Genomic DNA, 23,352 nt, shown 5'->3' on the forward strand with positions numbered 1-23,352 from the left:
TTCAGTCACCATGAGTTATCATTTCTGTATGCCTACTCATCTTAAGATTGTCATACCTTAATCCTAATAAGAGAACAGCTCAACAAGTAGGTAGGTGAGATTGTTACTGGCCAGTATTGGAAAAAACTTTATATATATATATATATATATATATATATATATATATATATATATATATATATATATAGTGTAATAGGCAGATCTCAAACTGACAGTATGCTGCATTTTGAATCTGGAGATAAAAGTTGCATTGATGAAAATGGAATTTAATAGTTTTCCTAGAAATAACACATAGCAAAATTTTATATATGTGAGGCATCTTATATAAAGGGACTTTACTTGAGTTGGTGCAAGTGAGTCATTCTAGCATTAGGGATGGGGTAGAGGTAGTTATCTTTCCTTTGAGCAGTGGACCCAGGAATATCCAGAAACAGATGGTATGTGCAGAACAGGTTGTACAGGCACTGTTGTAAAGCACAGCTAAGTAATACCATGAGTGAAAGTCTACTTTTACCTATAGTAGAATCGTGTTGCTGATTTTTGTGGCTTCTGTTTTCTTTTTTAGGATGTAGAACAAAAGAAGAGTGGAAACTACTTTTTCTTGGATGATTAGACTGACTCTGAGAATATTGATAAGCCATTTATTAAAAGGAGTATTTACTAGAATTTTTTGTCATATAAAACTTGAATCAGGATTTTATGCCCCACATACTCTGGAACTTGAAGTATAATTTACTTAATATAACATAAAAAGCCAGTTGGGTTCTAAATTGTAGTTGAAACACAGAAAATGCCACTTTTCTGTTCCTGAAGAGGCCCTTTTGTGCATAATATTCTAAAATGAAGACATTTCAAGCTATACAAATTACCTCCAAGTTTTCATGATGTATGGGAAGATTTTCAGTAGGTGTATTATATTCACGGTACCAAATGCTGACCAGTGTTGCTCCATTTTTTAAATCTTGAAAAGGGTTTCTGTACTTACCTGGTTTGCCAAGTATGTCAGTGTGATGAAACTGCCCTTATTTTAAAAGCAAGTCAAAGATTCCACTGATTGACATTTGATAAATAAACATCAGGATTATGTTTATTATTTGTTTTCAGTCTGCACTATATTACCAGTATATGGTTTCCGAGGAAGATTATCTACTACAAAACACCACTGTTGGAAAAATAGGTATTTTTTAATTGTTTTTAATCTTTTTTGGTGCTTTTAAACATGTTTAGCAAAAACCAATTCAGTTCCATTCCCCGCAAAAAACCCCTAACTTTACTCTGAACTTTTTTTGTTTTTGCATTCCATGAGGTTCTGTATTCAGTCATTCTCTAGGTAACGTCATTTTTGTACACATATATTTATATAATCACCGATTGAGATTTAGGAAAAAGCATTTCTAAAGAATATTTGCTTCCCTTACAACTACAGACTCGAAATCTTTAAAGATGGTGCCTAAGCATCTATGTATTTTTTTTAAGTTCCACAGATTTTTCTGTTGGGCAGCCAAGGATTATAAACCACTTCGCTAAAGGCAACATTAATGCAAAAGTCCCCAGATGGCAATACAAAGTATCCCCTGGTACCACATATATTCATTTGTGAGTTTGGATATAGAGCACATTATCTAAACCATTTTTTAGTTCCAAAAACCCATCTAAATTTCTTGAGTTCCTGAATTTTGAACAGGATTACCTGGAGCCTGGAGCCACTTTAAGTCGTACTTCTGACTAAACTGGAATTATGAGTGAGGAAGAGTGTTTACTAAATAAATGACTGGGGCAAGCAAAATTGAGGAGGAAATTAGAAACTATTTGACAAACTTTAAGAGCTACTTGAAATAATAGAAGTCATGATTAATATGCAAATAATGGCTAGAAAGTATGGTTTAACTGGACCCCATTATGCCTTTTAAAAAATAATTTTAGTAACCCATAAATACATGTTGTAAAAAATTCAAATATACAGAATGGAATAAAAAAATGATCTCCCTTTATTACCCTCCCAAAGGTTACCAGCGTTTGAATTTAATAATGTATATTCTTTCATGCTTTTTTCTGTGCACTTACCTAAGTGTGAATATGTAAAGGGTTTGTTTTGTATACAAATGGGATTATACTAAAATAAGTAATGCCTATTTTTAAGGATAGGTTAAATTTGTGAATGATCATTTCAAATATATTGAATAAAATAAGCAAAAGCTATTGTTATTTACTGATCCTGGATTGTCTTAAAGTACTTGGGATATAAGAGCACAGTTCTACTTACTGCTAATGACAGAATATGTATTAAACGTATTTTCATGTAAATTAAATCTTTAAAATATGGATCTTAAAATTTTACATAGCAACAGAAAGGCCTACAATTGCTAACACAAGAAAAATACTTGTAAAATCAGTATTACATAGAGCATCAATGCAGATGTTAGCAAAAGAATGAGACTACTTCATATGTCCTAATTGGAAAAAGTCTCAAATACTTAAAAAAACAAAAAACTGGAACAATTTACATACTACCATTTTTTGTGAAAATATACAAAATATTAAAATAAAGGAATACTCAAGAAACAGATGATTGCTTTTGACAAGGACAATTTGATCAAAGAATAGACGGGAAAAGGAGACATTTATATATACACATATAATAACCTTTGAATTTTACACTTTGCATGTGATTATAAATCATTGAAATTTTGGGGTTTTTTTCTGTTTGTTTTTTTTGAGATGGAGTCTCGCTCTGTCACCCAGGCTGGAGTGCAATGATGCGATATTCACTCATTGCAACCCGCCTCCTGGGTTCAAGCAATTCTCCTGCCTCAGCCTCCTGAGTAGCTGGGATTACAGGCACCCACCACCACACCCAGCTGTTTTTGTATTTTTAGTAGAGACGGAGTTTCACCATGTAGGCCAGGCTGGTCTCAACTGGACCTCAGGTAATCCACCCGCCTTGGCCTCCCAAAGTGCTGGGATTACAGGCATGAGCAACCGCGCCCAGCCATTGAAGTTTTTAAATCGTCATTGGATAGTAATAGTGGCATCTGCAGCCACTTCTCTCCACATTTGAGATAATACTGGATAATCCATATTTTCTGTGTTCACTTAGTGTAGTCTTAAAGGCAGTGTACTGATGCTACAACTGTTTTTTGCAATTTAGGTTAACCTAATTTTAGACTACAAGCATTTTGAAGTCCAGTCTTGTATCTGTCTTAACACTCAGTATATGTAGCATGGTGTCTGGCATGTAGTGGCCTACTGTATTGAAGGAATGAACCTGCATGCCACAGAGAAAGTAGGAAGACTACAAAACTGCTGTGTTGTATAATTTCCTTCATGTTCATCAATATACTTGGATACAGGTATGTCAAGTCCTTAACCCCAGTGCCTAGTCTGCTGTGAGCACTCAATGAGTGGTTCAGAAGAGAAAGTAATCATTCTGAGTTGGAATGTCAGAAAGGACTACATGAATTAGGTCCCAGGAAACAGTAACAGCACCCATCTTACTGAGTTGTTAAAAGGATAAGTGAGATAATCTACATAAAGCAAAATACATGTCTGCTGAGAGGCAGAAAGGAACATGGGCATTTAAGAGATTAATGGAAGGAAATAATGGATACAGGCAGATTGTGATGAGCTTTCTGTGCCTTCCAGATTGAAGTTAGTTTTTTACATGCTGAAAGTAGGAATTGAAGAGACAAAGCAAGGCCAGTTAGTTAGAGAAGCGGAAATATCCAGACAGTAGTTGTTCCGGAGCTTCTACTTTAATTTTTCACCCCTTTGTCTTAATTTTTTTAAGCATTTCTGCTCTGTCCACTTAATACATGCAGGTCTAAACTTGGCTGTATACTGTGCTGACTGTTGCTCTTGGAAGATTGTTTCCTTTGTAGTGTTTCAGTTTGTGAGCAGATGTTCAGCGAGGCTGTATCTGAAAATTCTGAGATTTTGTGTGGCAAATACCATTTATCCTCAGCCCTGTACTCACCACCACTACCACCTCCTCTGCCAATTTGTTAGGGTAGACAGTATGCTCAGTCCCACGTGGTTGGTCATAATTGGTCTAAGACATAGAAAATCCTCTTCCATACTTTCCTAGTCTCTTGCAGTTAAGCCATATGACCTAATGCAAGAGAGTTCTAGCCAGTAAATTGAAACCTCTTGAGGTTTTTCTAGAAAATACCTCAAGAAAACCTCGTTTTCCTAATAAAGGGAGATTATCATCTGGTACTGCTTCTTGAGGGTGTAATATATGGAGCAAGCATTTCATGCCCATAAGGTGACACATATAAGGGAAATGCAAAACAAGCTACAAGAATGTTACTCCTGACATTAAAACGCTGCACAACTGCCAGCAGCCACTTCTCTCCACATTTCTTGAGAAATAAATCCCTATTTGTTTAAACCTGGTTAAGTCAAACTGGTTTCCTGTTTGCCATCAAGAAAGGTCTTTTCCTTGAGAGGCTCTCCATTTGCCTTCTGCCAGGGGAGCCAAGTGTGTTACCACCCTGGAACTACTTTTCAGTTTTCCTAGTTTGTGAGTTTCTGGACCTCAAACCTAAATGAATGTGGTAACATTTTCAGTGGTTGTTTTGTTTTTTGCCTTTAAGAAACTGGATCCCAGGCCAAGAGAGTTTTGTCTGGGAATTTTTAATTTCACTCCTTTTCGCTGGGGTGACTCTGGCTTTAATGAAAATGTTAGTTCCAGCTCCCAACCTTGCATGTGCCTAAGTATAGGTCTCCCATGTCAATGGTCACTTTTTATCTGTGCTTCTGGTTTCTTGTCTCCATTTACAAAAGTATCTTATAAAACTATACAGGACTTAAATGCTTTTACTACTAGTTTGGAAGGATGCAACAAGTAACAAATATATCCCTAGATAGGTAAATTGCAGTAGTTTGTTTTCTATTTGATCTGAAGGTCGTTAGTCCAAAGTCAAGATTCTCATTTTTTTAAAAAAGAAATTGGCTTACTACACAGAATTTTATCAATCGGTTAACCTGCCAGTTCAGTTAAGAATATTCATAGGGATAGGAGGCCTTAAGAACCACACTCATCTACATTTACATCTTTTTTTTTTTTTTTGAGACGGAGCCTCACTGTTGCCTAGGCTGGAGTGCAGCGGCACGATTTTGGCTCACTGCAACCTCCGCCTCCCAGGTTCAAGTGATTCTCCTGCCTCAGCTGGGATTACAGGTGCGTGCCACCATGCCCGGCTAATTTTCATATTTTTGGTAGAGACAGAGTTTCACCATGTTGGTTAGGCTGGTCTCGAGCTCCTGACCTCATCGTGATCCACCCGCCTCAGCCTCCGAAAGTGCTGGGATTACAGGTGTGAGCCACCACGCCTGGCCTACCATTAACATCTTTAATCTTTGTAATGTTTTTTACTAAATGTGAAAAATAAAATATAATTACAGGAATGTTATGTATTTTTAAAGGATTGCCTCTAAAGCCCCCGTTTCTCTAATGAATTCATTATAGAAAAACCAGTTTCAAAAACTAATGTTTATACCTATGTCTGTCTGTAGCTTTTCTTAGAAAACCCTATTAAACTATTCTGAGAGGTCCACGTTTCATGAAGAACTCACAGATTAAGTTAGGGTGCAAAAGTTTATGAAGGGAAGCTGTGTTTAACTTCCTCTTTCATAGTTACTTACATTCTCATACTATGCCCTAGACCCAGACCTAAGTCTTTGAAAGAAAAGGGAAAGTTTAATTATTCAAAGTGAAAAGCAGGCCCTTTGTATCAGACACTTTTTGGAGACCGCTGACTTAATTTGGGTCACTGCCATGCACTTCTGGAGTGATCAATTCTGCAAGAGCCCCCCATCCAGCCACAAACACACCTCTTACTAACCAGCCCCCACACTGGCTTCTCTATTGACTCCATGGATAAACCCACGGGCATACTGCCAAGAACCTAATGTTTCCTTTCTCCTTCCTTTCTCCCTTTCCCACAAGGTTCTATATTTTACTCAGCTCCTAAAGCAGTCTCAAAAGTTCCACATGCCAACTCTCGTTACCTTTGTAATGGCTCATCCTCCTTCCCAGCTTGCTGACCCTATTCCTAGATCACTCACTTTTCTGTCAAATACTTGAACTGAAAGAGGCTCTTGTTTCAGGTTCGGCCTCCTGAGGAAGCCAGACTAACAGAAAGTTCATATTGTATGTAAACAAGTATTGACTTGATAATATTCTCTGGTAACTTTTATAAAGAAAAACAGGCTTTAAGAAATTGAGTTTTCAGAGTATAAAGTAAGTATACTTTGTTTTCAAAACACTCAATTTGCTTCACCTTTAGCCAACATAAATATCACTGAATGCTAAATGTAAAAACCATTAAAAAACAATTTAATCCATATTCTTAGATATTCTGCACATTCCCATTTAGTCATTGCAGAAAAAAAATGGTAGCACTAGCTATAAAATCACTTAAAACTAGACTCAAATACGAGTCCTACCACTTACTAGTTGCATAACCCTAAGCAAGTAACTTGGCCTCAATTTCGTTATATAAAGTAGGGAAAATTACAGTACCCATAGATTATAAATTCTACATGGCTTTTAGTTGCATGTACGAGAATTGTCTTCTAGCTGGAAACATGTCATGGAAATCATTTATTTTAAGGAGTTTACAAAAATTCTCGAGATCTACATGCTATATTACCTGGTTAACCCTGGAACCAAAGAATCACAAGCAGAATCAAGAGACAAAATTTAATATATGCACACAGTTTTATATATAATGCAGCATCACACCATGTAGGGCATTTACTCTTATTTTATACATTCAGATATGTTTGAAACACTTCTTAAGGCTACAAAACAGAACATAGAAAAATAAACAGGAATATATTCAACACTTACAAAAAGTGATATGATAAAGAATATAAAGTACTAGTTTCCTTTTAACACTTCAAAAGATATGTATATATACTTTTTTTTACAAGTAACATCACAAATGATCACATCTTCACATGCTCTTAAAGTATTATTTGTACTCAGTGTAAGGCTATTATCGTTTTTCATACATAAAATTTTCTAGCTCTGTAACACAATGCAATTTTTAATCCATTCAAGTAAGTTCAACCCCAAAGTCGCCGCTTCCCAGCATTAAGACATGCACCCACCCCTCTTCTAAGATTTTCTAAAACTTGTATTTCGGGGAGAAAGACCTCTTTTAAAAAATAATCCCAATTAGTGGGAGAGTAAATGGCTGACATTAGTAGCAAAACCTTAGTTATCTGAAAAATAACATATTGGAAATGAGACATTATTAGGATTTTAAACAAACAATAGCATTTAGACATAAAGTAGGAAGCAAAATACAGTAAACAGAAATAGTGTAGCCAAATATGCATTCTCTTCAGCTACACTAGAGTGGACCTTGCTTAGTACCCTTAAGTAAAAGACAAAACATTTACCTCATCTAAAAATGAAGGTAAGACGAAAGAGGCAAAAATAAATATTGCTAGTTTCTAGGATGGCTGAATGTTTTCTAAACCAGAAATGGTTAGAAAGGAACTTTATTGCACCAAGTCAATCATAAGCAAGTTTGCAGTTCACAGGCATTTTAATTCAACCTTGAGTCACAAAGGAAACAACACGCTGCAAGAATACAGTCTGCATTAAATAAGATATATCGGCATTGTGGTCTGGGAAAACCTATGCTTGCCAGGACAAAGCAGGGTCTGAGCTTAGGTCTGCCATGAAAATGAATTTGTGGGTTATCAGTAAACAGTATGAGGACTACACAGATGCCAGCATCCTGCTGCCAAGGAGACATGGGGCAAGAGTTGAAGATTTGAGAGGAAATGAAGAGACATACACAATACCAAAGGGAAAAGGGGGCTGGAATCAAGTTCAGCCAAAGCACCTAACACAAAAAACAGGTGAGCTTTGGTCAGTCTGTTCTTCAAAATATGTATGATCATAATATGGTGAAGATTCATAATTTCCAACTCAAAAATACAAATGATCCTCAGTTCTATACTTTTGCCTCTATTCTCTTATAAAGAAATATGTCAACATACAGTATGACATAAACAGTTAAAATGAAGGACAAAAGCTTGCTTAGCCTTAGTTTGACCTCAGCATAAGGCAAAATCCCCTGGACTAATTAATACATTTAAAAACAAAGGAAAAAAAGCGAAACCAACCTTCATGCAAAGATTAATTTTAAAACTATCAAAAGTCAGTTCTTTTATTCCAGAGGTCACTGAGAAAAGTACCATCTGCTAAAATTCTCTTTCAAGCACTTCTTCCATCATATCCTAGAGGTGAGATATGGGAAACAGAAAGCAAATCAGTGTTTCCTTCAGGAGCTATATTCTGTTACTCAATTGAGGTAAGACAAAGTGACAATGAAGATATGAGTAGTATTTCCTTCCAATTTTTAAACATTTTCAGAAGCTGAGATCAAACCCCAGTCAATAAAATGCAGGACACTAGAAGCAACAACTTATTTTGGACTCCTGAGATCAAACACACTGAACTTTCAAATCTGGTGTTTGTATCAAAATGTGATTTTCATTAAAATCAGGTAAGCTAGTCCTACATAAAAAAGCATGAGCTGAAAGTGGAGGACCCTCTATCTTCTCATTCCTTAACTGAGCCACCGATGTTAAGAAAAAAATGGCTTAAGCGGTACCTTCAACACCTATTCTAGTTAAGAAGGTGACAACAAATTCCTTTCAATAGGTTCTCTCAAGAAAAGTTTTCCACACAACCATCCCAGTCTTTACAATTTTTTACCTAGCACCATCATAATAAAATGTTATCTTTCAAAGTGCTCTCTAAAATCCTGTTACATTATCTAAATGCTAATCACTACTCAAATCAGCAGTTACACAGACGTTAGGTAATTAAAACAGCACAGAGGTAAATAACCATTATTACAGTACAGTGGCGATTCACTGAGCCCAGCTGGCATCCAAACATTCCCATAGGTTATCAGAGAACCCAGAAAACCCATCTGTTTCAGTTTGTCAAATTCAAGTGAATTGTATTTTCTTAAGTAATTTGCTTTACAAAAAAAGAAAGTCACCGCATCTGGTTTTGGCTAGGTATATTACACGTGGCATGCAAAGAGAAATTACTACTATGTTATTTGCATAGCACTCAAACTTCCTGATCAGAAGATAATCTCAACATAATAAAAGAGTGGATTTTCACATTGGTATGCACAAATAAAGAATATAAGCTACAGTTATTTTTACAAAATAACACAGATGAATGAATACTGTGTTAATTCAGAGTTCAATCTCCAAATGAGAACAGAGTGCAACATGCAAAGGGAACCTCTAGTGAATACTGCAAAGACTGGAAGAAAGCAGAATGTAAGATGTTACCTACCTAAGGGTAACAAGCTATAAAATACAAAGCAAAACCATTTTCTAGCAGCATCCTCTAGAAAAGAACTAGAAGTCACAATCATATTATCTTCTATACAATAGTTCCAGCCCTGACAAGTAGAACATGCAAGTGTAAAGTGAAAGTGATACACAACCAATGGTGCGGGGGGTGGGGGGGGGGGGGGGAACACACACAACTCTAGAAACCTGTCAAGCTAAAAATTTTTAACATTTCTTCTCACAAAATATTTAGAATCTGTCAGTGCATTAGTGTTAAAGTGGCATTAAAAAAACTTCTGCAGTTCTAACTGATGCAGATTATTTTCAAAATGCATAGCATCTACATTTCTTTCGAGTAGGCACCATGATATTTACACCAGTGCTAAGAATTCTTGGTGGAAACAGCCATTTCATTGGATTTCCTACTATTCTTCTATGCAATCTCAACAAATACCAAAATTCAAAAATATACCTTATGAATATTAAAAGAACTATATACAACATTGCTAAGACACAGTTAATAGGCTGCCTTATGTGAATATTAAAGAGAAGACATTATTCAAGTTTGACAGATATTGAGATGAAAGGCCTTTGGGTTGGAAGCATTTTAAAAGACAACAGTGTTTTAGGCTGAGAATTGTTTGAGCCCAGTTTATGACTAAGGCATTGCATAATAAAATATACATTTCTATTTGGTGCAACGTTATGTTTGGAATCTATAGTGTGTCAAATGGTATATTTTCTTGTCACTTTAGTAAACACTATAAAGCACACATTTCCAACATTTGAAATCAAACTTATAAACTTATAAGGAAAAAAGCCAAACACTAAATCTATAATGTTTTATATTAAGCTGTTTGTAAAAAATACTTTAACAAACTTATCTTCTACTTTTTACGGGGACAGTCACTTGATAAATAAACAGATTCTGAATGAAGAAAACTGGCAATGCCAGGAATTAACCTGCCCCCTTGAACTCATGTCCAAAATGTCTTGTCCAGTATGGGAGTGAAGGTAAGGGGGGCTGGGGAGAGGAAAGAGTTCCAACTGGGGTTTTTACTTTATTGTATTTTTTTAAAGCCTTCAGAAACATTCCACCTAAGAGTTTCTGTTAGAAAATACTTCGGCAACAACCATCAAGTGTGCTGTCCCCTATGGCCATCTCCCATCCCTGATCTCCTCCTATCTCCCCTAAATGGTCGCCCTCTGACATTTCGATGGTACTGATAACCTTCATCCCGACTTCTGCTTGGCTGTCCTTTCCAGGACTCCTCACTTCTCACATGTTGATATCCACCCCTACCAGAATAGCCCCAATCACTTTTGTACTTCCTGCTTCCATAAGTTTGATTATAGAACTGCTTGGATCTACCACTTCTCAAAATATTAGACACTTCATTTTCATCTTCTGAACTCTCTTCTTTTGGTCTTTGCACTCTGCTATCAACAGAGTTGGCCCCAGGGCTGACCACATCAGCAGCAGTCTTAGGATCTTTTACTTTTTCTGTTTTTTCTTTCAGGCTTTGAATGGTCCTTTTAGGTTCAAGTTCAACAGGCACAGTTTCTCTCTCTCTGTTTAGAATCTGAGTGGGAGGATGAGCCTTTCCCTCTGCTACAGGAGGGATGGAAGCCAATGCCATATCTGCCTTTCGTGTCTGGGAAGATTGCTCTGTCCGGCCTTCGTCCGGCTTACTGCTCACACTTGCTTCAGGGAGAGAATGTACATGTTCACCCCTGGCTTCTGCAAACTCATCTGCTGTTGAAACTGAACCACAATCTTTAGACAGATCCAGATTTTCCAGAGACAGATCCAATTCTCCTTTTTCATCAGAGGGCAGGACAATATTCTGCCTCATTACTGGATTTTCTATGAATCCCTGAAAAGGGTACCCATACCAAACATGAGGAAAGAAAGGAGGTGCAATAGGAACTGGGCCTAAGAATGGATTGGGTCCAAAAGATGGCTGGGGGAACATATTCTTGCCACTTAGTGACTCTTCATAATCAGCATGCAGAAGCTGCCCAGGGGTCTCAGATTCAAGATCAGCCTGGTAAGACAATTGTCCATGACTTTCAGACACCTGAGATGGAGGGATAACCAGAGGTGAAGAAAATGTCGGCGGTCCAATCTCTGGCTGTGGCATTTGACCATTAACACTGGCCTCAGTCTGCATAGGAAAGTGGGCATCAGTACAGGTACAATCACCTTCATTCTGAGCAGCAGGAGCCTCTTGGAACCAGGGATTATGAGGATAAACAGGGACAGGGACCTTTGGGTACATCCTGCAGGCTGCCAGGTAGGCCTGGTGCAGAGGGTACAGGTAAGAATGTGGGGCCCACATAGGACAACTGTACGCCTAAAGAGACAAAAAACAAATAAACAAAAGAGGAGAAAAAAGAGAGGTTTGGGTGGATATCAATCTACAAGTACTAGGGTCAAAATAAGTTTCTCATGCCTACAAAGACCATATAATCTATAGTCCAAATACTAAATCACTGTGATAACCACGTGAAAATGAATTACAAAATTCACTGCTTTAAGACTCCATTGCTTGCTCCTGTCCTAAAACCAATCTGAAGTCCTCATAGGTTGATAGGAGATAGTATCTCCATCACTGACTGTTTAGCCAGACCTGCATTCACATTCGGGCTCTACCACTAACTCACTGTGTGACCCCATGCAGGCCAGTTAACATCTGAATTTGTTTTACTGGGAATGCCAGTATAAGAGTAGATGATCTCCAATGCCAGGACTCTGCAATTCTAGGAACCCCCAAGAGTACTCCGAATGTAAGGATTAAGTTAGACCTCTAATCAGGGAGGGATAATGTTGAAAATGAAATATTCCAAATCCTTCCTCTGCAAGAGTTCAGCTAAAAACCAAAATATGAAGAAAGTATAACCAGCTAATTGGCTAACCAATTAAAATCAACATTAAATACATTAAAATTAAGCAATGCAGCAGACAGTAAAATAATCAAGTTTCTTTTTATGAAAGTGGTCAGCAGGCTAAGGTAGGGCACTTCGTTTCATAGTTTAACTGTCTAGAACCCACAAAAACTAATCTAGGACAGGAGAAAACCTAACATTTAACAAGGACAGAGTTCTCCAACCTAAGAAAAGCTATTTCTAGGCTGACCACTTCCCAAAGGATACCTCTGCTCTTCTAGTCAACAACCACACTATCTTACATAGGAGGATGTACACGTTATTTCCTTTGATCTTTTCAATAATGGAGGCAAGTAAAGAATATTACCCCCATTCTATAAATGAAAAAAGCTAGGCCCAGATACACTACATGGCTTGCCCAGGGAAATTCAGCTAAAGAGTGATGGAGCAGAACTTCAAGCCCAGATTTACATCTAATTATTCCCCAGCAAGGGCATTTCCACTAGGCTGCCCAAAGATGCAGCTATGTCTTAAATATACTCACAGGTTAAGCCATCACCAGTTAAGACAAAAAATAAGTAAAACTGGAGCCTCTACTGGCACCAAAAACAAACGATATAGTACTGAAAATGCTGGTTTTTAAAATGATGAGATTTAGTAAACTTTAGGTTACTGACTGACAGGGTAAGAGTTAACACTAGTAATAATTTAAAACACTATTAATGAATAAAATAACTTTTAAGATGATAAAATGTAAATACCTTCACACCAAGATTGAAGAAGAATCGAAGAATATTCTTATCTAAAAATAAAAGTAATCACTTGTTAAAATTATATATCTGCAGAGATTTTTTTAAATCATCCTCATTAAATACATAGTTCTAAAGACAATTTTACCTACTATAATTGTCTTCTCTAGCCTGGGATACAAAACATAGATTAAAAACTGTAATATAACAACCCAAAAACAGGTTGTTCCCAAAGGTTAATTCCAGATTCAATATGCTTTGTCTGTTAGCATATAAATCCCAAAATGGCTTAGATTGAAATTTTTATCTCATTAAAACTGAATCTGGGTAAAGGACATTCAGGTGGCTTTCTTTCTCAACTTTTCTGGGGGTTTAAAAATTAGGAAATAAAAAATGTTGAGAAGAATGGTAAAATCAACATAAAACCTAACTTATTAGTAGCATCATTCACAGGATAATATTCTTCCAAGTATTCATTTGCCATGAGCCAGTTACTCATAGACACAAACATCAAACTACTAACTAATAAAACAAAAACATCCACATAAATCCAGGTAAACAGCATATAGCAGTCAGTGCATTACTCAAATTTACAGATATAAAATTTTGGAAACTAAAAAGGAGGGAGGGGTAAATTCCTTAAAAATAAAGAGGGAAAGCAAACTTTAGAAGAATTTTTTAAACAAAAATAAGACATACTAAATATAGTACTTTAACAGCCACTACATACTATATTTGCTTTTCTCTGTAACTTTTTCATGGATGCATATCTGAAATGCAGACCAGTGTTGATAAAGCTCCACAGTGTTTAGGTATCTAATTAGTGAAATTATTATTATCTTAATTCAGAATGGTTTCAAGCCCATTTATGTAAAAACACACAAGGAGGTATCATTACTAAGCATACTAGCATTAACAAGTATGCTAGAAACATTAAAAAAAAATTTTCTGGGCCAGGCGCGGTGGCTCACACCTGTAAACCCAGCACTTCGGGAGGCCAAGGCACGCAGATTACGAGGTCAGGAGATCGAGACCATCCTGGCTAACACGGTGAAACCCTGTCTCTACTAAAAAATACAAAAAATTAGCCAGGCCTGGTGGCATGTGCCTGTAGTCATCCCAGCTACTCAGGATGCTGAAGTGGGAGAATTGTTTGAATCTGGGAGGTGGAGGTTGCAGTGAGCCGAGATCACACCACTGCACTCCAGCCCGGGTGACAGAGCGAGACTCCGTCTCAAAAAAAAAAAAAAAAAAAAATTATAATACATTTTCTAATAAATCAAGCTGAAACAAGAATGACTGACTAATAGCTAAACCTTTGCTGTCCTTCCCATCCTTGAGCTTACTAAGAAACCAGACCTCTGACCTCTACTTACATCTCTTCATTTCTTAACTAAGCTTATTTGGACTTGATAAAGTCGATTTGAACTTGGAGAAGGAGCTCACCTTTAGGTAGGTCCTCCCCAGTCTGACACAGTGAATAAGGTGGTACAATGGCTCGATCTCCCTTTTCATTACAAGGAAACCCAGGATAGAGTGGGTCTTGATAAAGGCTCAATGTCTGAGGCAAAGGCATCAAGGGCTGGTTAACTGCCTGTATTGACACAGGAACTGGAGAGGGTGTTAAATGAGCTTGGGATACAGCTGAATCAGGTCCAGTGGTCAAAGTCTGTGTCACTGACAAAACGGGAATTGGAGCAGGGACACCTACAAAAGAAAAGAAAAGGAATCAAAATGACAAAAGATGAAAATCTCTACAAATATGCTTACATTAACCTATAAAGAATGCTGTATAACTGATACAGCCAATCTAAAGTAGTACCTTTTAATATCAACCAAGAGCCCTCCTGGACACCAAGAAGGAAATACGTCCAGGACACAAGCTCTGAGTCAATGTCTTCTAATAGTAGCTCTTGCAGGCACGTGTAGGACATGGGGCTGGTCAAGGGGTTCATTACGGGGCCATAAAGAGCTGGCCCATGAAGGAAGCATCAAACCGTGGTGCTAATTAGTGCTGAGCAACCAAAGCAACCAGCTCAAACATCATGCTCCTGAGACTATGAGGGCATATGTCAGATGAATACAACACCAAATGTACATGGTCTTTCCACATTGGAAGCAGAGCAAAGCAGAGTATCACAGAAAGCTCTGTGAGGCCCCACACACCTAATCCTGCTCAGAGGTCAAACTTTCACTCAAGAATTTGAAGTCTCTGACTAGAAAGGCATTTTGGCTGGCTAGATTTTCTAAACCCTTCTCTAACCTGTTGGTCCAAAAGTTGTAGGTTCACTTGGCCAGGCTGGCACAGTGGCTGGTAAAGAAGGCACCGCAGGAGTTAGATGTACCTCTGGAGAAACTAGAAGGGGAGCTGGATTTGACAAAGACAAATGTTCTGCTGGCTTCTTCAAGAAAGAGGTGAGTGGGGGAAGACAGAAAAAGACAAGAGGTCATTTTGCTTTAACACTATTTCTAACCACCAGATACATATTGAATTGCCTGCCTTTTATACAAATGAAGTACAAATAGCCCTTATAGTCTTAGAAATGTAAGAAAAACACACAGTAGCTAAAGATAATATGCAAACAAATTTGATCCTAACCAAGGGTTGCCTACCAACAAGGACTGTATTTTTTAATACAGACAGGGTTTCACCCTGTTGCCCAGGCTAGTCTCAAAACTCTTGGGCTCAAGCGATCTGCCCGCCTTGGCATCCCAAAGTGCTGGAATTACAGGCGTGAGCCACCGCACCTATCCACTAGCAGAGTTAAATACAACACAATACTTTTAAGGCAAGTGAGCAAAATCATTGAAATCCTGAAATTCATGATTATTTAGAAAAACTCCTCATATAACTATATGCTTTCTTACCAATATGAAGAATGTTGGTTGAAAGGCATTTAACATTTAACTTTGTCTACTCTTGTATTAGGATCAAGAACTAAAATGTCTGCTAGAACACAGGTTCATCATGAAATTTGTAAATTGGTATTTTTTTAATGTATATTTTTCAAACCTTTTCAATCAGTACATTCCCTCCCATCTGTGAAATAACTGATGCAGATAACTCTTTTAAATTTTGAAATAAAGTAGAAATTCAGTTTCCCTTCAAAAATCTAATTTTCAAGTAAATCTACCAAAGTAATACAAAGTATCAAATATAACGATAACAAATATAAATATATTCAAAGTCAATTCAAAAGAATGGTCTCAATCACCAGAAAATGGTGGTTATTTCTATAACATTCCATAAATATCGAGAACATTCTAGACTAACATCAGAATACATTTAAAAATCATAACCACAGCCAAACTGTGATGCCAGAAAAAATTCTCCCATTTCCCATACTGATGTTTTCTGTTTTTAAATGACCCTATATACAGAGCAAAGAAACCCAGAGAGTGGAGCATTCAATGTTAAATGCAACAATATACTTACTTGTTCTGCAGGAGAAGGGCACTCTAACTTCTCTGACTTTGATGGTGACGAAACTGTTGCATATTTATCATCAGTAATATTCTTTGGAAGCAAAAAAGAAGCAAAGTTTTGTATTTCAGAGACCCACATTCTGGAATATTGATGGTTTCCTTTTATAATTCACCCTACCTGTATCTGACAGAACCCTCTCACCACTGAGTATTTTTTCCAATTGTATGTTATTTTCAACAGGTAGGCTAACTTTGCCTGAACATCTTTATTACATCAAACTACTGGGCAGTTTTCACTGGAGGCAAGGCTTCAAACATTATACTCTTCTCCTTTAAAAACATCACTCTAGAGGGACAGAGAATAAAGGCTACTTTCTAACAATTCAGGCAGGGCACCCTAATGTACCTTGAAGAAATTGTCATAATTTGTGAGTGACTTCTCAATCCCCATCATCTTTTCCCTGCTTTTCTACTTTCCTAATACACAGCTATAAAATTTTGAAATTATTTTCACCTTCTTCCACTTCTTCCTACTGTACTACACAGTATTAAGGACAAAGAAAAGATGCAAGTAGTGTTTAAAACTTTTACCTCCAATGTGCTTGGTTCGGGTCTTTTATCCAACTGACTATGTCCATGAATAGAGTCTGTAGCAGATCAAGATTAAAAAAGACAGCATAAGCCACCAGTCATGTCTGAACACAGAAGAACAAAATACGAAGATAGAAGAAGCCAAAAGTATTATTTGAACCATGTTTAGTCAGTGAAAATGTAGTTTTTAGAACAGCACTTAACATACTTTAGCTTGAGTCGATACTTCTCTGCAACAATCAAAATCTGTGACATTAGATAAACTACTTAACAACTTAAAAACGGTTCTTTCCCAAATATATGACATTAAGCCAGTCATCTAAAGAGATCTCTAGCATCTGCTTTCTGATGATGAGATAACTTACCTTTGTCTTTTCGTTCTTCTGTATCCATTCTCCGCCTGCTTCCTTTTCTATCACTTACATGTGATGATTTTCTCTGGACACATGGATTGCTACTCTGAGAAGCTGACTGACTGACTGATGAGCTCTTTAAAATGAACAAAACCCAACATTTTGTGTTAAAGATTTACCCACAGATACATGAACAAATTCTATAATTAATCTTACTCTTCATACTTCTAAAATCTTAAAATTCACAGCCCTGTATTTTTAACTGAAACTAAAGAAGATAGAATCTAGGGTCCATAATTAATTATACACCCTAGATTAACAGTCTTATCGCTAAGTTGAAAGGATTAAGCAATCAGATTTCGACTTAGATGAGTAGACTTAATCTTCATATCCCTGTTTCAGGAAGCCACCCTGAACAAACCTTTATCCTACAACTTTTCTTTCAAAAAAAACAACATCTTCTGTGCCAACCTTCCAAAAAAGTCATTGTAGCGCCATATTTTTTGATGGGGAGTTGGGGAGAACCTAAGTGCAAATTAGCAAACACAGTGCACTAGGATTCTTATCACTGAAATGCTTACTGTCAGCAAATCACTTAAACTCTGAATGAGATAAGGGACTGAAATAAGTCAGGTTTTTAAGCTAAATTATCACTGAGGGTTCTAGGTTCCTGTTTTGGCATTCTAAATAAATGTTCCACACAGCTAAGAGGAGGATCTCAGCCCTCTCTAACAGGAGTTTTCTAGAAAACAAATCTGAGCCACTATCAAAAGCAATCAGTATCAAACTCCTTAGTCTAAAATGATGAGTATGAAGGACCCCATTCTTAATAAGAAAGAAATTTCACAACCTGTACCCACATTACAGTAGTTGTACATTTACAATTCACTAACTGAAAAATGCATAATGGTATGAATACAAGCTTAAACAATTTGTAGTTGTTATTTATATAATAACACGACATGAGAGATAAATGTACTTCGCACATAAACAATGCTTATTTATGTACGGATTTGGGCACTTCAATCATTCCTAAATGGATTCGGCACTTCTTCCAATAATTCCTAAACTCCAATGCCTGTGCCAGATTAAACTGCTATTCCAGATCACCTGTTTTCAACTAAACTCCTCCTCAAGCCTCTAAGGAAGTCCACGGAGACCAGAAGACACACCTGAGTGTGTGGGGCTTTAATGTTTTATACTGGTATACTGGGTAACTTCCCGTAACAGTCCATTATTTAATCTACTCTAAAGAGAGAAAGTGTCCAACCACCATTCTGGATCATAGGTCATTTGGGTACTACTTACCAAGATGTAAAAGACCATAGGCACAGGCTCCCAGACATGAGAATGAATTAGGTACCCCTCCTCTGTGCTGCCAACAAACCCACCTCACAGAGCACATACTTCATTCTACATGAGAACAGTTTTCCCTTCTGACTTCCCAAAAAGAATTAAGAAACCTGAAGATAGAGAACACTTCTTTTATCAGAGAAGCATCCATCACAGCCCAGTGCCTGACACATGGAGAAAGGACAAAGCCACAGGATGACATGCGCTACCACCTCCAACAGCAAACACCCTGAAAGACAGCTCTCAAAAGGGCTTCCTGATTTTACACATAGATGTTGTAACGGATTAACTAAATCATGAACCTCTACTACACAGTACTTCTGCTAACAAATTAAACACATTTTAGTTCAAAAGAAAACACTAAACACTACAAGTGAACAAACCAGTTTACTTGCCTCAACTCTATCATCAACCTTTTAGTAATATCTCTAGGTCTAGAGATATTACTAAATATGTGAAAAGGAAAAATAGGAAAAATGTGAAAAATGTGATCTTTAAAGTATTTAGAGTTTAAAAATTATTAGTTTACCCTCGGGAACTATGGCTTAATCTAAAAACTATATTAAGAGAAACTCCTGTATAATGACTTTTAAACTGTCTTTTCATACATACGGAAAGGGCTGGGAAAGCCTGTTCATCTCTGTTCTGAATCTCATAGAGTAAACGGGATTCTTCTATAGCTTGCTTCTCTCTGCGCTCTTCTGGGGAAAGGCCGAAATAGTTAGATTCTCGACTTGTGTGATCAAAATCCTCAACTCTTTCACGATCAGGTTTTCTGTCAAATAAAACATTCTTGTCAGAAAATAAATAAATAAATAAACAAAACATTCTTGTCAAAAAAAAAAACACAAAACTGTACTGAGTACCTAAAATAAAATGATCTATTTTGCAATACAAACATTTTACTAATTTAGCTACACTGACATTTTAGAACATTTGGCAGTCTGGTTAATAAATGTTTAAGCAAATGGAAGCTCCTGTAGCATTAGCCTACCTTACAGAGAGTCAAGAAGACAAACAGCAATGGGAGGTAGAGGGGAAAAGAAAAAAAAACTTATTTCCAAATGATACAAAAATGAGTGAGCACTGTATATACTTGTTATACCATATTCCAATATTTTCATTAAGAATTAATTCTCAAAGGGAAAGTTATTAGTTTAGGTCTCAAAAGCATTCTCACTTTCTGTTCTAAGTAAAGGGGAATGGTCCAATGGTCCAATGAGACACTAGGACCATCTTCCCACTTGTTTATGACACCACCAAGGGAGACACAGAGCTGAAAAAGAAAAACTAAAACATGTCAGGCTGGATACCAATTGCATAGATAAGACTGCTGTCATTTCAACATAATTTTGGTCAAAAAAGGCTGACAAGAAATTAATGAATAGAGTTTAGTACCCTATAATCCAACCCTAATGTGTTATATGGCTTATAACTATTAAAGGCAGTATGAATACTATTTCTATCATGTCTAACAGTTCTTCAAAATGGAACATGAAAATCTAAAAACCTCTAAAAAAAATACTTTGTCACAGTACAAAGAAATATTATCCTCCTCAACAGAGTAGAGCACTATGATGTTATCTGATTTTTTTTTAACCTCTGAAATAAATAGCCATTTCATGTCCTTACATAGTCCCATTTATAATCACACTCTAATTACAATAGGACAGATGTCAGCCCTAATGGTATCCATGAAAAAAGGGAGGGATAGAAAATCTAGACTCTCAAAATTTTAGACCAATCCTTCCCAAATCCCAGTGGTAAAAAATTTTGAAGAGGACTCAGCAACTGTCAGGAGTTTCTGGAAAATTAGCACTACCTTATCACCATCTCCTATCACCCAAAAAAAATGACCACTACTATATGGCCTTCATCTCATCCTCACCTACCACACAGAGAGAAGCTACTACTATCTATTTTCATCTAGCATGAAGACAGATATTCAGCCACAGTATTTCCTGGATAGCCACATTAACGAAAGCATATATGGCAATCTTGCTTGGTTTTTGGTTATATTCTGTGTTTTCTCCACAGGAAGAGACAATTATCAATGAAGAAAAACTGGAAAAAGTGAGAGGCCAAGAAGGTCTCATATCCAGCACTACGGTTCTCTTTTGCTCTATAACTAGAAGAAATTCAAAAGTGATGTGTTACAGATTAGAAATACAGTGAAGATGAACTGTACTGGGCTTAAATCAATTAGATTGTTAGCTATAAAATTCTAAAATCTGACTAGATTTTGTAATAATCTTACTTTAAATATTCAATAAAGTTTTTAAATGTTTTAATACATTAGTAAAATTCACTCACACACACAATGGAGAAGGCATACTAACCTAATGACAAACTGCAAATACCACTAGGTTCTAATGTAATTAGTCACAATGTCAAAAAATCTCTAAAGTTTCATGTCTATGGTATTAATTACCACTGCCTTGTCACACACCATCAAGTATTTTTATATACCAAGTAACACATATAGCTAACACATAAAAAAGGATCCTAATAAGATATGCTTCTCTATACCATAGTATTGAAAACACTGTTGATTAGAGGCCGGGTGCGGTGGCTCACGCCTGTAATCCCAGCACTTTGCAAGGCAGAGGTGGGCTGATCACCTAAGGTCAGGAGTTCGAGACCAGCCTGACCAACATGGTAAGACCCTGTCTTTAATTAAAATACAAAATTAGCCAGGCATGGTGGTGCATGCCTATAATCCCAGCTACTCGGGACACTGAGGCATGGGAATCGCTTGAACCTGGGAGATGGAGGATGCAGTGAGCCAAGATCGCACCACTGCACTCCAGCCTGGGCAACAAGAGTGAAACTCCGTCTCAAAAAAAAAAAAACCATTGATTAAAAGTATTACTGGTACAAGACATCTATCTGAGCACTATACCAATTCACAGGCGATCAGAGTCAACACCAGAAACACACTGGATTATAAATTCAGTTTATAATAAACAAGTTTATTTAAATTAACCATTTAGTAGTCTATGTGTATTTTCTTTTTTAATCTTTAAATCACTGAAGAGTACACTTGTGTTCAAGGAAAAAGAATATTGCTTTTTCTATCAAAAAATGGGAATGTCATTAAACAATTACTTTCTGCCTATAACCTTCCTATAGTTACTTTATATTTTTAGGTTTCCAAAGTTAACAAAGTAAGTTAATATCTTAGATACTTTTCGTGCATTGAGTAAGCTACCACCAGGGGCTACTGGAGTTTGGTCAATGTCCAAACAACAAACTTCAGCCATAACTAGTTGATTAGTGGCATAAATTCTGTCTGTCTGGGAGAGGTAATATAACGGATTAGAATCATTAGTATTTGTTATGGATTGAAGTGTATTTCTCAAAAAGATATGTTCATATTCCTAATCTCTAGTACCTGTGCACATGACCTTATTTAGAAATAGAGTCTTCTCAGATGTAATCAATTTAAGGTGAGGTCATACTGAATAGGGTAGGACCTAAACCCAGTATGACTAATGCCCTTACAAGAAGAGACAGACACAGACACATGGGGAGAACACCATGTGATGATGGAAGCAAAGAATGGAGTGATGCACCTACAAGCCAAGGAACCTCAAGGACTGCAGTCAACTCCAGAAGTAGGAGGCAAGCATGGAACGGATTCTCCCCTAGAGCCTTCGGAGACAGCATGGCCCTGGCAACAACTTGATTTCAGACTTCTAGCAACCCAAAGTGTGAAAAAATAAATTTCTGTTGTTTTAAGCTGACCAGTTTATGGTATTTTGTTACAACAGCCCCAAGAAACTAAAATAGTATTGATAAATGTCAGCTTAAGAAGCTATAATTCTGTCTTGAAGACGCTACATAAAACGTATTTTTTTCTTTCCTCTCTTTTTAAGACTAGCCAACTACAGTAGTGAGAAGGGGTGAAAGAGTACAACAAGGAGTTTGATCTGTAACTGACTGTGATCAACTGAGATAACTCACGACCTTCACACCAGCCTATACATCTTCAGTGACAAAATGTTAAGTGCATTCACAAAAAAAGGAACACCCAAATGCCAGAAATAATGGAACTAAAGACCAGAGGGTTAGCAAACACATAAGCTGATGCTACAGCTCTTCGGGCAATTGAGAAGGTGCTTTGATGGGAAAGGTACTTGTCATAGTCACCTATGAAGACTCCACAGGAAACACAGTCATATTTGCACGATGAAGACAGCTTCAACATAAGACACAGCCTCTCAAATAAAGCTCTTCCAAAGGGCTATAAAATTACTGAACAGAAAGGGAAGACTAGGGAAAAATTAAAATCCATATAGCACAGGAAAATTATGATCCTAAAAGTTCATCTGCCTCTGGATACTTAGTCAGAATGCTGATATTTATAATTTCACAGACCTAAAATTGTAGCCCCATTCAGTATTAAGAGACATCACCACAATCAAAACTTATCAGATCAAAGTAAACCAACAATTTTGGGCTGCTTTAAGTTCTTGTACAAATGGGAGTATCCTCACCTCCCAAGGAAATAGGAATGCAATCTGGAATCCAGTATTTACCATATTACAAGCCACCAGAAAATAATTAAGTGCCAGAATAGAATTGGGCTAGAATAAGATCTCTCAAACCATTTGAAAAAATTACTAAAAAATAAAGGTCTCTCTATA

General features: G+C 36.9%; 2 protein-coding genes across 4 annotated transcripts in view; one reads left to right on the forward strand and one right to left on the reverse strand.

The window, feature by feature from the left end:
* Positions 1-2,213, forward strand: part of ABCE1 (ATP binding cassette subfamily E member 1) — a 30,921-nt gene extending 28,708 nt beyond the window's left edge. The window contains exon 18 of the mRNA XM_031010027.3: positions 566-2,213. Coding sequence (XP_030865887.1) covers positions 566-613 — 48 coding nt within the window. The 3' untranslated portion in view covers positions 614-2,213. The remainder of the gene's footprint in view (positions 1-565) is intronic.
* Positions 2,214-6,692: 4,479 nt separating this feature from the next.
* Positions 6,693-23,352, reverse strand: part of OTUD4 (OTU deubiquitinase 4) — a 47,008-nt gene continuing 30,348 nt past the window's right edge. For all 3 annotated transcript variants that reach the window (XM_031010023.3, XM_031010024.3, XM_031010025.3), the window contains exons 14-21: positions 19,316-19,478; positions 17,363-17,486; positions 16,998-17,053; positions 16,417-16,497; positions 15,244-15,382; positions 14,427-14,687; positions 12,993-13,033; positions 6,693-11,699 (exon numbers count right to left, since the gene is read on the reverse strand). In XM_031010023.3, the coding sequence (XP_030865883.2) occupies positions 10,479-11,699; positions 12,993-13,033; positions 14,427-14,687; positions 15,244-15,382; positions 16,417-16,497; positions 16,998-17,053; positions 17,363-17,486; positions 19,316-19,478 (2,086 nt within the window). In that variant the 3' untranslated portion in view covers positions 6,693-10,478. The remainder of the gene's footprint in view (positions 11,700-12,992; positions 13,034-14,426; positions 14,688-15,243; positions 15,383-16,416; positions 16,498-16,997; positions 17,054-17,362; positions 17,487-19,315; positions 19,479-23,352) is intronic.

Source organism: Gorilla gorilla, chromosome 3 (genome assembly GCF_029281585.2).
Source record: "Gorilla gorilla gorilla isolate KB3781 chromosome 3, NHGRI_mGorGor1-v2.1_pri, whole genome shotgun sequence".
Lineage (NCBI taxonomy): Eukaryota > Metazoa > Chordata > Mammalia > Primates > Hominidae > Gorilla > Gorilla gorilla.